We start from the raw sequence: 12,458 nt of genomic DNA, 5'->3' as shown, positions 1-12,458 counted from the left end.
GCAGAACCCAGAGCCGGGGTCACTGTTGCTTGGGTCTAAGGGCAATTCTGACTTTCAACCCATGTTCTCAACCACTAGGTCACTGCACCGATTTCTTCTCAGGGAAAAGCAAAGGAATGGGCTTTTCTCCTTTTTCTCAATCAGCTGCTTTATCTTTTTAACCTAATTTTTATATAGAGTTAATATAATGACCCAACAAGTACAAATGTTATTTATCACTTCTCCATAAATCTAAGCATAAATCAAAGTGCTGGGAAAGATTCAACTTTGAACTTCCTGGCTGGATCTGTCTAGATGGTCCAGCCACTTCCCAACTCCCATCTTACACATAACCAGGGTGTCTGCCTATCAACCATCCGAGCACACCATTGCCTTCAGCACTGCATCACAATTGGTGTTTCACTTACTGTCAATCGGGGAGCCATTGACTCTCCACTTGATTGTGGGCTCAGGCTCTCCTTCTGCCTCACATAACAAGATACCGCTGCTCCCAGTGCTATACACACCACTCTGAGGTTTCTTTGTCCAGCGAGGAGGCTCTGGAATAAAGTGAAGACATCATAAGTGACTTTAACCATGTCAGGAGGTCCGAAAATTTTAATGCCTGTGTTTCTATAATGTGCCAGCAGATGGCAGCCACAATAAAGTGTTTCACACTAGCTCTTTCTTGTAAATGTTCCCTCAGGCAAGGTGGACACTGTTTTTAGTTATAGGGTGTGTGCATGCGTGCATGCATGGTGTGTGTGCGCAATCTAATTTGGACTCTTAGCATGCATAATAAAATTAACATGTATACAATCACTTTGTTCAGCATCACAAGTATCTACCTCATTAACAGAAAGTGAAGGAGGGATAAGCAGATGGTTAAGTTTATTTAGTGCTGGCTGAGCTTATTTTCAAGTTACAGCAAGGCGTCTAAAAAGGCTGATATTCGATAAATGTATCTGGAGAATTTTTAAATGAAATTGAAATGTCCAGCATTTATTTTAAATATTTCTTAATGACTCTGTATCATTTGTATACCCATACCGATATCTAATTATCTATCTTAGAAGTGTGGAAACATTATTTTCCTAGAGATTATTTTTTGTAAGACAGGGAGAAGAAAGCCTAAAAGCAGCATTTAGCTTTTTGTCCTGAAAACAATGGAGGAAAAATGTATTTAAATTACTTGCATCTTGGCATGTTCTATGGCTCCAATATTATATTTCTAAGTGGGGTTTCAGTACAGAATGAGACATTTGTCTTTAGTGCAAATATTACTGCCATATCTTGTCACCTTAAGTATATTACTATGTCAGGAGTGAATAAAAGATTTAGATTAAAGTGTGGATGGTTTGGATAATTTGATTCCAGGGAAAATTGCACAACACCTGCAGGTAGTAATTTCCATCAAGTGTTGCTTGGTTATTTCCCCCAAGACATTCTTGGATTTCCATTTTTAGTCAAAAAGGAAACTCTTTTAAAGATACATATATGTGAAATGAAAAAATAAGTCATGTAAACTGCTTTTTTGTGTGTAAGTAAAGGGGAAACAAAAGGATTGTGTCAAAAGAAAATGCCTATAAATTCACCAAGAAAATCAAAAATATGCAAATAACCGTGAAAGTTCAACCCTGAGAAAGGGACGTGCCCTAGAAATTATTCCATACGGTGTGGACTTAGTTACTAAATCTTAAATTAAATATGTGTATTCATCACCTATAATCTGTAAATATTTAGTCGTTTAGGTTAAAATTCAATAGTCCAAATTATAAACTGCACACGATTCTCTGAGGTGTATGTATATGTACATTTTTATGTTATTGGGGTTTTTTTTTGTCTTTTCACATTACCACAATAAAATCAGACATTTGGGTTAGAGGGAAAAAATTCCACGAACATGAAAATTTCCATCCTTACAACAGTAAACTAATATTGCTTTCAGAGCAAAAACTAAATGTAAAAACATAAATCATAGGGATATAATATACAGCATGTTGACTGTAGTCAATAATACTGTTTGCATATTTGAAAGTTGCTAAGAGAGTCATCTTAAAAGTTCTCATGAAAAGAAAAAAAAAATTGTTACTGTGTGGCCATAGATGTTAACTAGACTTAACCTGGTGATCATTTTGCAATACATACAAATATCGAATCATTATGTTGTACACCTGAAATTAATGTTATCAATGATATCTCAATAAAAATAATAAAGAAGGTTATGTAATGATGACATTTCTCTAAATATCCATGCATAATAAAATACAGATTTTATCTCTACTCTCACCCTACAAATTTCATTAACCCCTGGTATCCATATTAAGCTTATCAGCCTATCTGATTCTACCTCCTTGCAGACCAAGGACTGAGCTTGAGAGATACCATCTAACTCGCTTAGAGTCACCAACAAAAGAAGCCCCACTCTGTGTTCTGGCCGCTTCATGGATCTGTGAACCTGTAAACTGGGTAGCACTGGGACTCCAAGGAAAATGTGATGTGATTTCTAGTTAATTACTATTTTACTAACTCAGACCACTGATAGGAACGAAGTCCAAATTGCTTTACTAACTTTCACTTTGTGCTCCCAAATCCAAGTTCCTCCAACATCTATACACCAGAGGGTGATACCAAGGCGTTTTATATATTCACTAGAAATCATTGCTAAACTTTAGCTCTTTTGAGTAAGCTTTTTAAGTGCTCGGGTATTTGTTTTATGTTTCTCAGATAAATACAGAGCCATGGAGGAACCTTACCCTTCCTTGTGTCTCCTCTGCTTGGCACAAGGAGAACAGACACATGTGGAATAATTACAAGTTGAAGTGAAATGATTGATCCCCAAAGACTCTAGTGAAAAAGGCATAGGGAGGAAAGAAGGAATGTTGGATAGGAGGGAATCACTGACTTCTAGTAATTCAGTCTCATCATGCCATGTCTTGGTTGAACATATTTAGCTAGTTGCTACTTTGTTCACAAAATAATGTAGAGTGAGCCCGAGGACACTGGCTATGAATCAGGATATTTTTGGTGAGTGAAGTGAGTCTAGGGACACACAAGGACAGAGAACAAACAGATGTTTGCCAAAGCTTCAAACACGTAACTCTATTCCTGAAGGGTAAGATCTAGTTGAAAGAAGACAAAGAAAAACTCAAGAGAAAGAAATAAAAAAACCAAAACAAAACCAAAAACAGATAAAATGGAAAATCCTGGGAGAAAACATCAGTGAATCCCATTCTTTTATCCATTATCCTAAGATACATGATAACTGATGAGAATAACTTATGCTGCAACTTTACTCATTTTGTCATAATTATATATAAAGAAAGATGATAATTTCCCTATGTTGCTAAAAAGTGAGATGCAAATGACTAACCATTTAGAATATAACAAGTTAATGAGAAACATTTATCACTGAAAGGAAAATGAAATAAAATAGGAAATTTGGTACCTATAAAACAACACAGAGGCTATTTTCTTAGTAACAGATTCCTACTAAATATCTATGTTCTATTAAATCAAAATTGTGAGGTTTATCAACCTTGGATTTAATCGTAGTTTTTTAGAAAAAATAGATCATTTGAAAACGAGGCTCTCTTAAGTATATCAATGTCTGAATTGCACTCGAGTTCATGATAGCTTTTTAAAATGCAAGACAATTATGGGTATGTAATTCTATGTAAATATTTTCCTATTACAGCAAAATTCAAAAGTTTAAATGGTTCAAAAGTTTACAACATGAGAATGGTGCAAGTTGGTGGGAGTTTATTTTTAAATAATCAGTTGAGGGCACCTGGGTGGCTCAGGGGGTTAAGCGTCTGACATCGGCTCATGTCATGATCCCACAGTTCATGAGTTTGAGCCTTGCGTTGGGCTCTGTGCTGACAGCTCAGAGCCTGGAGCCTGCTTTGGATTCTGTCTCACTCTCTCTGCTCCTCCCCAGCTTGCACTCTGTCCGTCTGCCTCTTTCTCTCTCTCTCAAATAAACACTAAAATAAATAAATAAATAAATACATAAATAAATAAATAATCAGTTGAAATGTGATTGTGGTCATATTCTGTTTTTTGGATTTAGAATGCTTAGATGTCATTTTAATGTTTATCTTTTTATTGAATGTGCACTATTTATATCATAGATATCTAGAAAGGATAGCTGTGCCTCATCAATACATCCTAGCTGTTTTTATTTACCTGGATGAGACAATTTGAAAATGCACACTGTCTTCATATTTAGGATGTTGTAACTTAAATTACAGAATTTGACTATGTTTAGTAATAAAGAAGAAATATCACATCTACAGAGACTACAAAACAATACATGCTTTTACTTAAGCACAAATGGGTGTTTTCAGAATGGACTCAATTTTCAAAATTCACGGTTACATTGCTTTGTGATCATATGGAAATTCTTGTTATTTAATTTGAGTTGCTAAACAAGAGACAAAAAAGGGGAAAGGAGATATAGGAAGGCAGAAGACAAGTGAAAGAAAGTAAGCTGATCTGCGCATATGATAAATGAAGGTTGTATTTCTTGGTTTCACACATATACACAAAAAAGAAAAAATGACTTCTTGAGCCCAGTGTGCTTTTCACTTGCATGTGTGAAAAGAAACTCCTAAAACATACAACTGAGGGCACATTTAGTAGCTTCTCATTAAGGAGAAAAGATTAAATGTTCCTAATAAAAACATAATTTACATCTCAATAGTGCTAATAGCTGTTTTATGAATAGTGAGGACAATTCGTTCAGGAAACCTGTATTCCTTTGGAGTCCTATAGTTAACATTTTAAACTGCGTAATTAAGTTTACATCCTTGATTTTTTATTTTTTTTTGCAACCCTTGCAATTCTTTTCAAAGCTTCAGTCTTATAGTCAAGAAAACCGTGGCCAGATTGTTAAAATATTCAGCTACCGTAGCAATGTTCCAGCCATCTGGAAGGATTTCTAACAGTCAGCAATTTGGAGTAGGAGCAGCTAACAACTAGACATGTCTGGTTTGTAGATATACGTGTTTACACTGGGGCAGGGGTAGGGGGTTACAGAAAAATATCCCTGCTGCATGGTGTAGCCGATTTATATAGAAGCAGCAAATGAAAAAAACAAAACAAAACAAAAACAATGAAGCATCAAATGATGAATAAAAATATATATAAACTTCTCAAATCTTCCTTTTTGAATTTCTTTGTGAATAATTCCAGGTCAGAAGAATATATCACTGATGGCAAATGTTGATATTTATGCATAATATTAAGATGTCACCTATACCAGTTTTACTTTTGTTGAATCAAGGAAAATGATATTCTCATCTTTGGTTTTCCATTCTTCTTAACTGAACTGACCATATACATTGTGGGTGAGGTCTTAAAAACATGGTGTTATTCCAAACAGCAGCTAGACCAAAACATCTATCTTAACATTTACTTGTAAATGTAATCTGTGTCTAAGTCTTCATTTTTTCCCATTCATTAAAACAGCTTTTTACTTAGATGTTCCTTGTACAGATTGAAGGTTTAAGAGGTAAACTTTATTGGAATATAAATGGAAACCCTAGAGCATCAGTTCACTAAATGGGACCCTGAAAGAGACAATTCCTTTCACTAGTTAAGCCCTCACAGCACTAAATGAGTACAAATGCAGTAATCAATCCATTAATTTGATCAATTCAGTCAACCAAACCATAGATAGGAGACCTCACTGTAATTAGACCCATAGAAATCAGTGTGCATCAATCAGATTCATAAGATGCCCAGATAAACTTTACTTGCAGGGCAGGTACAGCCCCAATATCCACATTGTGTGGCTTCCCCCTGTTTTAAATGATGACATCATGGCCTATTTATTTCTATGAATACAAGCAACAATAGCTAATCCTCTATTTAACAAAAGGCGTGGGTTTACAGAGATAACTTTACTATAATATGTATCTTGCATCTTTTGATAGAAAATTTATATTTACAGCACTCAGTCTACTCCATCCCCATAAGTAACATATTGAATATCATGTGAACCCAAGATGGACCAAAAAAACAAAACAAAACAAAACAAAAAAACAACTGTATCTAGGAAAGAACTAAGACAATTTGCCTGATACCCTCTTTTTTTTTGAGGAAGAAACTAAGGTACAGAAAGTCAAAGTAAATTGATTAAGGAGATAGCAAGTTAACCACAGGACTGGGAAACAAACTCTAAGCTTTTTTCCAAGCTCCTCGAAATAATTTGTCTTTGTAATGCTTACTTCTTCTATGATTTAATATTATGCAGTGTCATATATATAATAAAAATTGTGTGAAAGTCAGGTGTGTTTAATACCTAACATGAGATCTTTTCTTTCCATTTGTCCCTTTTACAAGGTTTTGCAGGTTAAATGTCAAATCTGGTTAACTGAAGTATAATATAGTTCAATACCCACTCCAAAAACAAAAGTTTAAACAGCTTACCTGTTTCAACATATATGCTTTGGAATTATAGGTTCACCTTTTTTTTCTTTAATAGAAGAAAAATAAATCAATATGGGGAAAGTACCTTCTACTACAACATGAAAATCATGAGAGGTTGATCCTAAGAAATTGGTGGCTGTGCAGCGATAATTCCCTCTGTCCCGGTAGGAAACGTTCTCTATCTTCAAAGTCTTGCCATAATTTTCTTTTGTTTCTCTTCCTTTGGGTAGATCACCACCTATTTTGTTCCAATCGACCTGTGGAGTTGGTCTGCAAAACAATAAATACATGATAAACATTTTTTAAGCTGCAAAATTAAAATCAAAGCTACTCACAGGATACATCACTTAACATACTGTTTTTACATATGCTCTCAGAGTTCCAGTAAGTAACAATAAGCCTTCCCAGGGCACAGACCTGTACTCCACCATCGATGGTGAACACTGGATTGGATCAGGTCTCCTTTAATGCAAGCACCTTTAATAGTCTGCTTCCATGGAAATCATGCTTCTTCCATTAAGAGGACTAACTATCTATCATAGCTGAATAGGTATATATAGATAAAGGGTGGGTAATTGGATCCACAGAAATATTAAAAGATTTTTTTTCAAGGTTTTAATATTTTACCAGAAATATTTTAAGTGTGAAACCTCCTTATAGGTGATTTGGAGTGGCTAGAAATAATAGCCCTCCTCCCTATATGAGTTTGAAAAACAAGATAAAGTAGGACCCAATAGTAAGCAGAGGGAAGTGTTATCCTCTTAATACAAATGAAGCTGATAGTGGAGAACATGGTGCAGATGTGATAACTGTATGTGACGGCTGGACCAAGAACGGCCTGTTTTAGGGTAAGGTGGGCTCTGCACAGACATGGCTACCCAAGTGGCTTTCTTCCTTTGTTGGGGAATAGAGAAAAGTAGGGGGGGGAGGGAGAAAGGAGGAGGGGGCAGATGAACCACATCTCCCTTGCTCTGAAAGATGAGATCACCCAATCAAACCAAACAAACAAAAAAACTGAACTAAACTAAAACCAAACTGATAACTTGTCATACATCAAGAGAATAACTGTCTCCACCTTAAGGAGGAAAACAGTAGTGGGGAATCAAGCCACCTGGGTTTAAGAAAAATCCCAGCTCAGGAAAACCAGACAAGCAGAGGGTTGGTGACCTTTATGACTCTTGTGATTTACAAGTCATGTGGAAAACACCAATGGCTGGGGCACCTGGGTGGCTCAGTCAGTTAAGCATCCAGTTTTGGCTCAGGTCATGATCTCATGGTTTGTGAGTTCGAGCCCTACGTAGGGGCTCTGTGCTGACAGCTCAGAGCCTGGAGGCTGCTTCGGATTCTGTGTCTCCATCTCTCTCCCTGCCCCTTCCCCACTCATGTTTTCTCTCTCTCTCAAAAATAAATAAACATTTAAAAGAAAAGAAAAGAAAACACTGAAGGCTGATTTTAATTAATATATTTTTTAATTTCTCTTCTCCGGTTGGGTTATATGAATGGAAAAACTTAATTTTGCTATTTTTATTGATGCTGCTTTTCCTTGCTCTATTTATTTTTATTATGAATAGCTACAGGTTATTGACATATTCTAAAGATGGGCATTATGATCGTCACTTTATCAATGAGGATTCTAAAGCTCCAAGAAGTTAATTAATTCACTTAATGTCACTAGGGTAATAAATGACATGTTAGAACTTCAGTTTGTCTAACACTAAACTTGCTTTTTCCATGGCTGTGTTTTACTATACCTGTGCTTTTTTGATCCCTTTTCCCTTCCTAACTGTATATTCTTGGGATATATGCTTGTAGCCGAATTAATTAGTTAGTAGTTAATCACTGAACAATTACCTCATATTGTTTCTGTCAATTATCTCAGACTGTTTGAATTGTTCAGGCAAGCATTAAAATAATTCCATTATTATGCAAAAACTATATAGAAGGTAAAGAGGTAGGTCCCTTAATTTACACACTCTCTTCCCCTCCTCCATTCCAGGCTGAAGCCTGTAACGTGCCTTACAGATCTAGAACCACCACTTTCTATTTGCCCAGTCTGAGTACAGGGCACCCTTTTGTGGGAAACAGTAATGATGCTCCAACAGGCAGCTGGGAGATGATATTAGCTGCTGGCTTCATGCACACACTACCTAACAGGATGCAGAAACTCAAGTCTCTTAACTGCTTGCTTTCCACGCCATCTGTCAAAATGGCAATTTGCCAAATTACAGGCTGCTCTGGACCTAAGTTCCTGCAAAATGGTTTTTCTATGAGTTCATGCTTTAATAGTGCAAGCATCTCACTTTCTGCAGGCTTCTGCAAGATTCCTTTCCTTTCCTTTCCTTTCCTCTCCTCTCCTCTCCTCTCCTCTCCTCTCCTCTCCTCTCCTCTCCTCTCCTCTCCTCTCCTCTCCTCTCCTCTCCTTTCATCCTTCCTGCCTGCCTTCCTTCTGTCCTTTCTTTTTTGCCAGTCCTTGAAAACCAGTCTAATCCTTTATACCTACCCCTTGAAAGAACAGAATAAAATGATTATCTACAAGTATCAGGTGAACATGAGACCTAATTTATCTAGTGACCTATCTCTCCTATTCCAAGAATATCCAGCTATATTCTTGTCAATTTTTTTCTTTTTTTTTAAATTTAAGGAACATTCACTAACAGCATTTGGGCAGTGAAAATTTGAGGGAAAACATAATGCTTAATCCCTTTTTTAAAGAAGTTTATTTATTTTGAGAGAAAAAGAGAAACATGGGAGGAGCAGAGAAGTGGGGGGGGTGGTGGGGAAAGAGAATCCCATGCAGGCTTCGCACTGCCAGGGCAGAGCTCAACGTGGGGCTCGATCTCACCAACCAAGAGATCGCGACCCGAGCCGAAACCAAGAGTCAGATTCTCAACCGAATGAGCCACGCTGGCACCCCTTAATCCCTTTTTATATACAAACATGCACTATCTCATACTCTCAAATTTTGTTCAGGTACTTATCCAGCCAATTTTTGTTAGTATACTTCCCTGCTCTTCCTACATTTTTATAGTGTAGCATCTTGAAGTAGAATCACACCTACCTTAAACTCAAGAATTTACAAGTTACAGAGGCAAGAGAGTGAAGAAAACAGTTTGATACCAATAATCAACAGAGGGAAGCGACAATACCCCCCTCTACTTCCAATGAAGCTCCCACAGGGTGAGAGCAAGTGACACCTGAATGTGCACTTTCCACTCAGTGCCTGCCCTTCTGAATGAGATTCATTGTTGTTTTAACTATTCCAAATTCCTGCCTTATTCACAGAATTTATAGAATCTAAACCCCTCCATATCGGTTTCTTTGTGAAAGTTTTCCTGTTTTAATGAATAGTATCAACATTTCCATTGCAACTAACCATTTACTGAAGTATAGACCTACAGCCACTTCTTCAGATTCAGAAACAATGCCATTCTTTGTGTCTGCCCTCCTCCACCTCCCCCTTAATTGAACAGACCATTCATTGGGTTGAACTGAAATACATTAAATCTAGAGGTAGTTTAGGGTTCTGGAGACAGGATGGACTCCAGCTCCACTTTATACTGAGCTTGAACAAGTTCAGTCAAGCTGCTGGGCGTCATTTACCTAACCTGCAAATGGGAATAATGGCCGCCTTGAAACGTGGTGAGCATGAACTGAGCTTACGCATGCCATTTCAAACACATAAGCGACCTGTATATCTTTGCCAGATGGAAAGAGACGTTTACAAAGCTAAGGGACTGCAAAACCATTAAAATTGGCTCTTTTTCTTCATAAACCAATTTAAAATAACTCATTCAGAATATATATTGAGTTATGAATGAATACAATTTTTAAAATTTCAAATCCCAGTTCACCAACCAGATGCCCAGCTAGAAGAGTCCCTTGACTAAGTATTAAATAAGATAGTCCTTATTTACAAAGGCTTAGGGTATTTGCTCAACAAATGTAACAATTTCAAGACATGACCAAGTGACATTTTTTGGAGGATTTGGAAACCTGCATTGATTTTTCAGACGAGAAGAAGCTGAGTTAATTATATTCTTAGGTGAAATGCTCTGAAAGTACATGCTCTGGACCTCTTTGTATGCAAAGGGCAGCAGGGTGAAATAATAGATAAATAAGGCTCCTTGCAACCTGAAAAGCAATCAGAACCCATAGCATAGCAAGAAGGAGTGGGAGAAAATGTGATAGCAGAGACACAAAAACCTGGCACCCACAGTAAGAGACTGGCAAGTAACAACTTCAAGCTCTAAGGATGGCATCCCCCTACTGACGTAGGTAAGGAGAATGTTTTCATTGTCACCTCCATTCACACTCTCACAAACTGACAGAGCAATCTAATTATAAATCAATCTCAGTCACAGCCTGAAGTCTGCAGAGTGAAGTGCAAATTACTTCCTCCAGAAAAGTGGTAACAGAATTTTTTTTAAAAGAAATCATTTTAAAAATGTGTATATAGGATTAACTGCTTAACTAATGCATTATTCTGTATAGAAAGAGATTGACAAAGTCATGAACGGGGTCAAGTTACTCACAGGCCTTCAGCAAAACACTCAAGCAGCAGGGTGTCCCCTTTGAGGATGGTAACTGAGGACGCACTGCCACTTTCAGTAGGAGGCAACAGCAATCTGGGTTTTCTTTGCTTGATCGAATTTGCTATAATACAGAAAAGAAAAGTCACATACTTTTTTCCAAATGAAGGCAGTTAAAATCCTGTGGCACTAAATCTTTCTTAAAACTTAAAATGTATTTACCTATATGCTCCTATGTATATATACACAGATGTATTTTTAATATATTGCCATTTAAATAGACTCCATTCTTACCACGAAGCATGGATGGTCCCTCAGATGCAATAACTTAGTGTAGCACCAAGTTTTAAGAAGGTCATGACTGAAAACACACCTTTAAATTTCACAAGTTCAAGTATGGTTGAAGATAATTCATTTTTTTCTTTTTAAGTTTATTTAAAGACAGAGAGAGAGAGAGAGTGAGTGTGCAGGCACAGTGAGAGAGAGGCAGAGAGACACACACACACACACACACACACGGAATCTGAAGCAGGTTCCAGGCTATGAGCTGACACAGAGAGCCCGATGTGAGGCTTGAACTCACAAATGGTGAGATGACTCACAAATAACCTGAGCTGAAGTCCACCTCTTAACCCAATGAGCCCTCCAGATGCCCCAAGACAATTAGTTTCTTGATGAAAGTCCTTAAAAGTTAACAGATAGCCTATGATTTTATATTCCACACTTTAATCAGAACTTGCCATGTCTAATGGCTGTGTATGAATTTGAATTTCATTTAGTATGCCTAAGTATTTTATAAGATGCTTGTTACAATATAGCTTCCCGAGCCTTGCTCCCAGAAATTCTGATTCCGGAAGCGTATGGTGGACACCATGCATCTATGAAGTGGGCAAGTTCTTTAAGGTGACTCTATTTACAATCTCAGCCCCTCAAAGAAACATAGTGCTTCAGGGAATGATAAGCAAACATTTTCAGTAACTACATATTGTAATGTTCCCTTTGTTACATGCTCAAGAATGCTTTTCAAATACAATGGCAAACGAGGGCTTTCATTTTCAATGTAAGTTTTAACATCATTTCCAAATGTTCTCACAAATTGTTTTTTGTCCATCCAATGTCAATGTGATTTGACACGATGTGGAAGGTGCAAACAGCTGACACTCAGCGTAGAGAAATGAAAAGCCCTGATAGCAGTGTGCACATGCTATAGCTTCCTTACAAGTATGTGTTTATCAAAAAATAATTGTTGAACACACAGTACGTGCTATTATTTTTACTAAGGGGTGTACAGATACAAGGAACATGTCTGGGTTATTGACCTCAATCATGCAGTTGGGGATGTATATTTAATCAATCCACCTTCAAACTGAGAAGGCACCGAGAAGAGTCCTCTTCCAGCCCTTCTGATGTTGCCAGTGTATCAGAAATCTAGATGAAGCCACTGGCCACCATGACATGAAGAACATTTGTTGCATTCACATAAATGAACTGTGGAAAACTAGTTATAGAATTCAG

General features: G+C 37.1%; 1 protein-coding gene across 2 annotated transcripts in view; it reads right to left on the bottom strand.

The window, feature by feature from the left end:
• CHL1 (cell adhesion molecule L1 like) overlaps positions 1-12,458 on the bottom strand; it is a 77,917-nt gene that overhangs the window by 41,012 nt on the left and 24,447 nt on the right. For both annotated transcript variants that reach the window (XM_042929994.1, XM_042929995.1), the window contains exons 7-9: positions 10,947-11,067; positions 6,500-6,684; positions 408-539 (exon numbers count right to left, since the gene is read on the bottom strand). In XM_042929994.1, coding sequence (XP_042785928.1) covers positions 408-539; positions 6,500-6,684; positions 10,947-11,067 — 438 coding nt within the window. The remainder of the gene's footprint in view (positions 1-407; positions 540-6,499; positions 6,685-10,946; positions 11,068-12,458) is intronic.

Source organism: Panthera leo, chromosome A2, assembly GCF_018350215.1.
Source record: "Panthera leo isolate Ple1 chromosome A2, P.leo_Ple1_pat1.1, whole genome shotgun sequence".
Classification (NCBI taxonomy): Eukaryota; Metazoa; Chordata; class Mammalia; order Carnivora; family Felidae; genus Panthera; species Panthera leo.
This window is presented reverse-complemented; position numbering and strand designations above follow the sequence as displayed.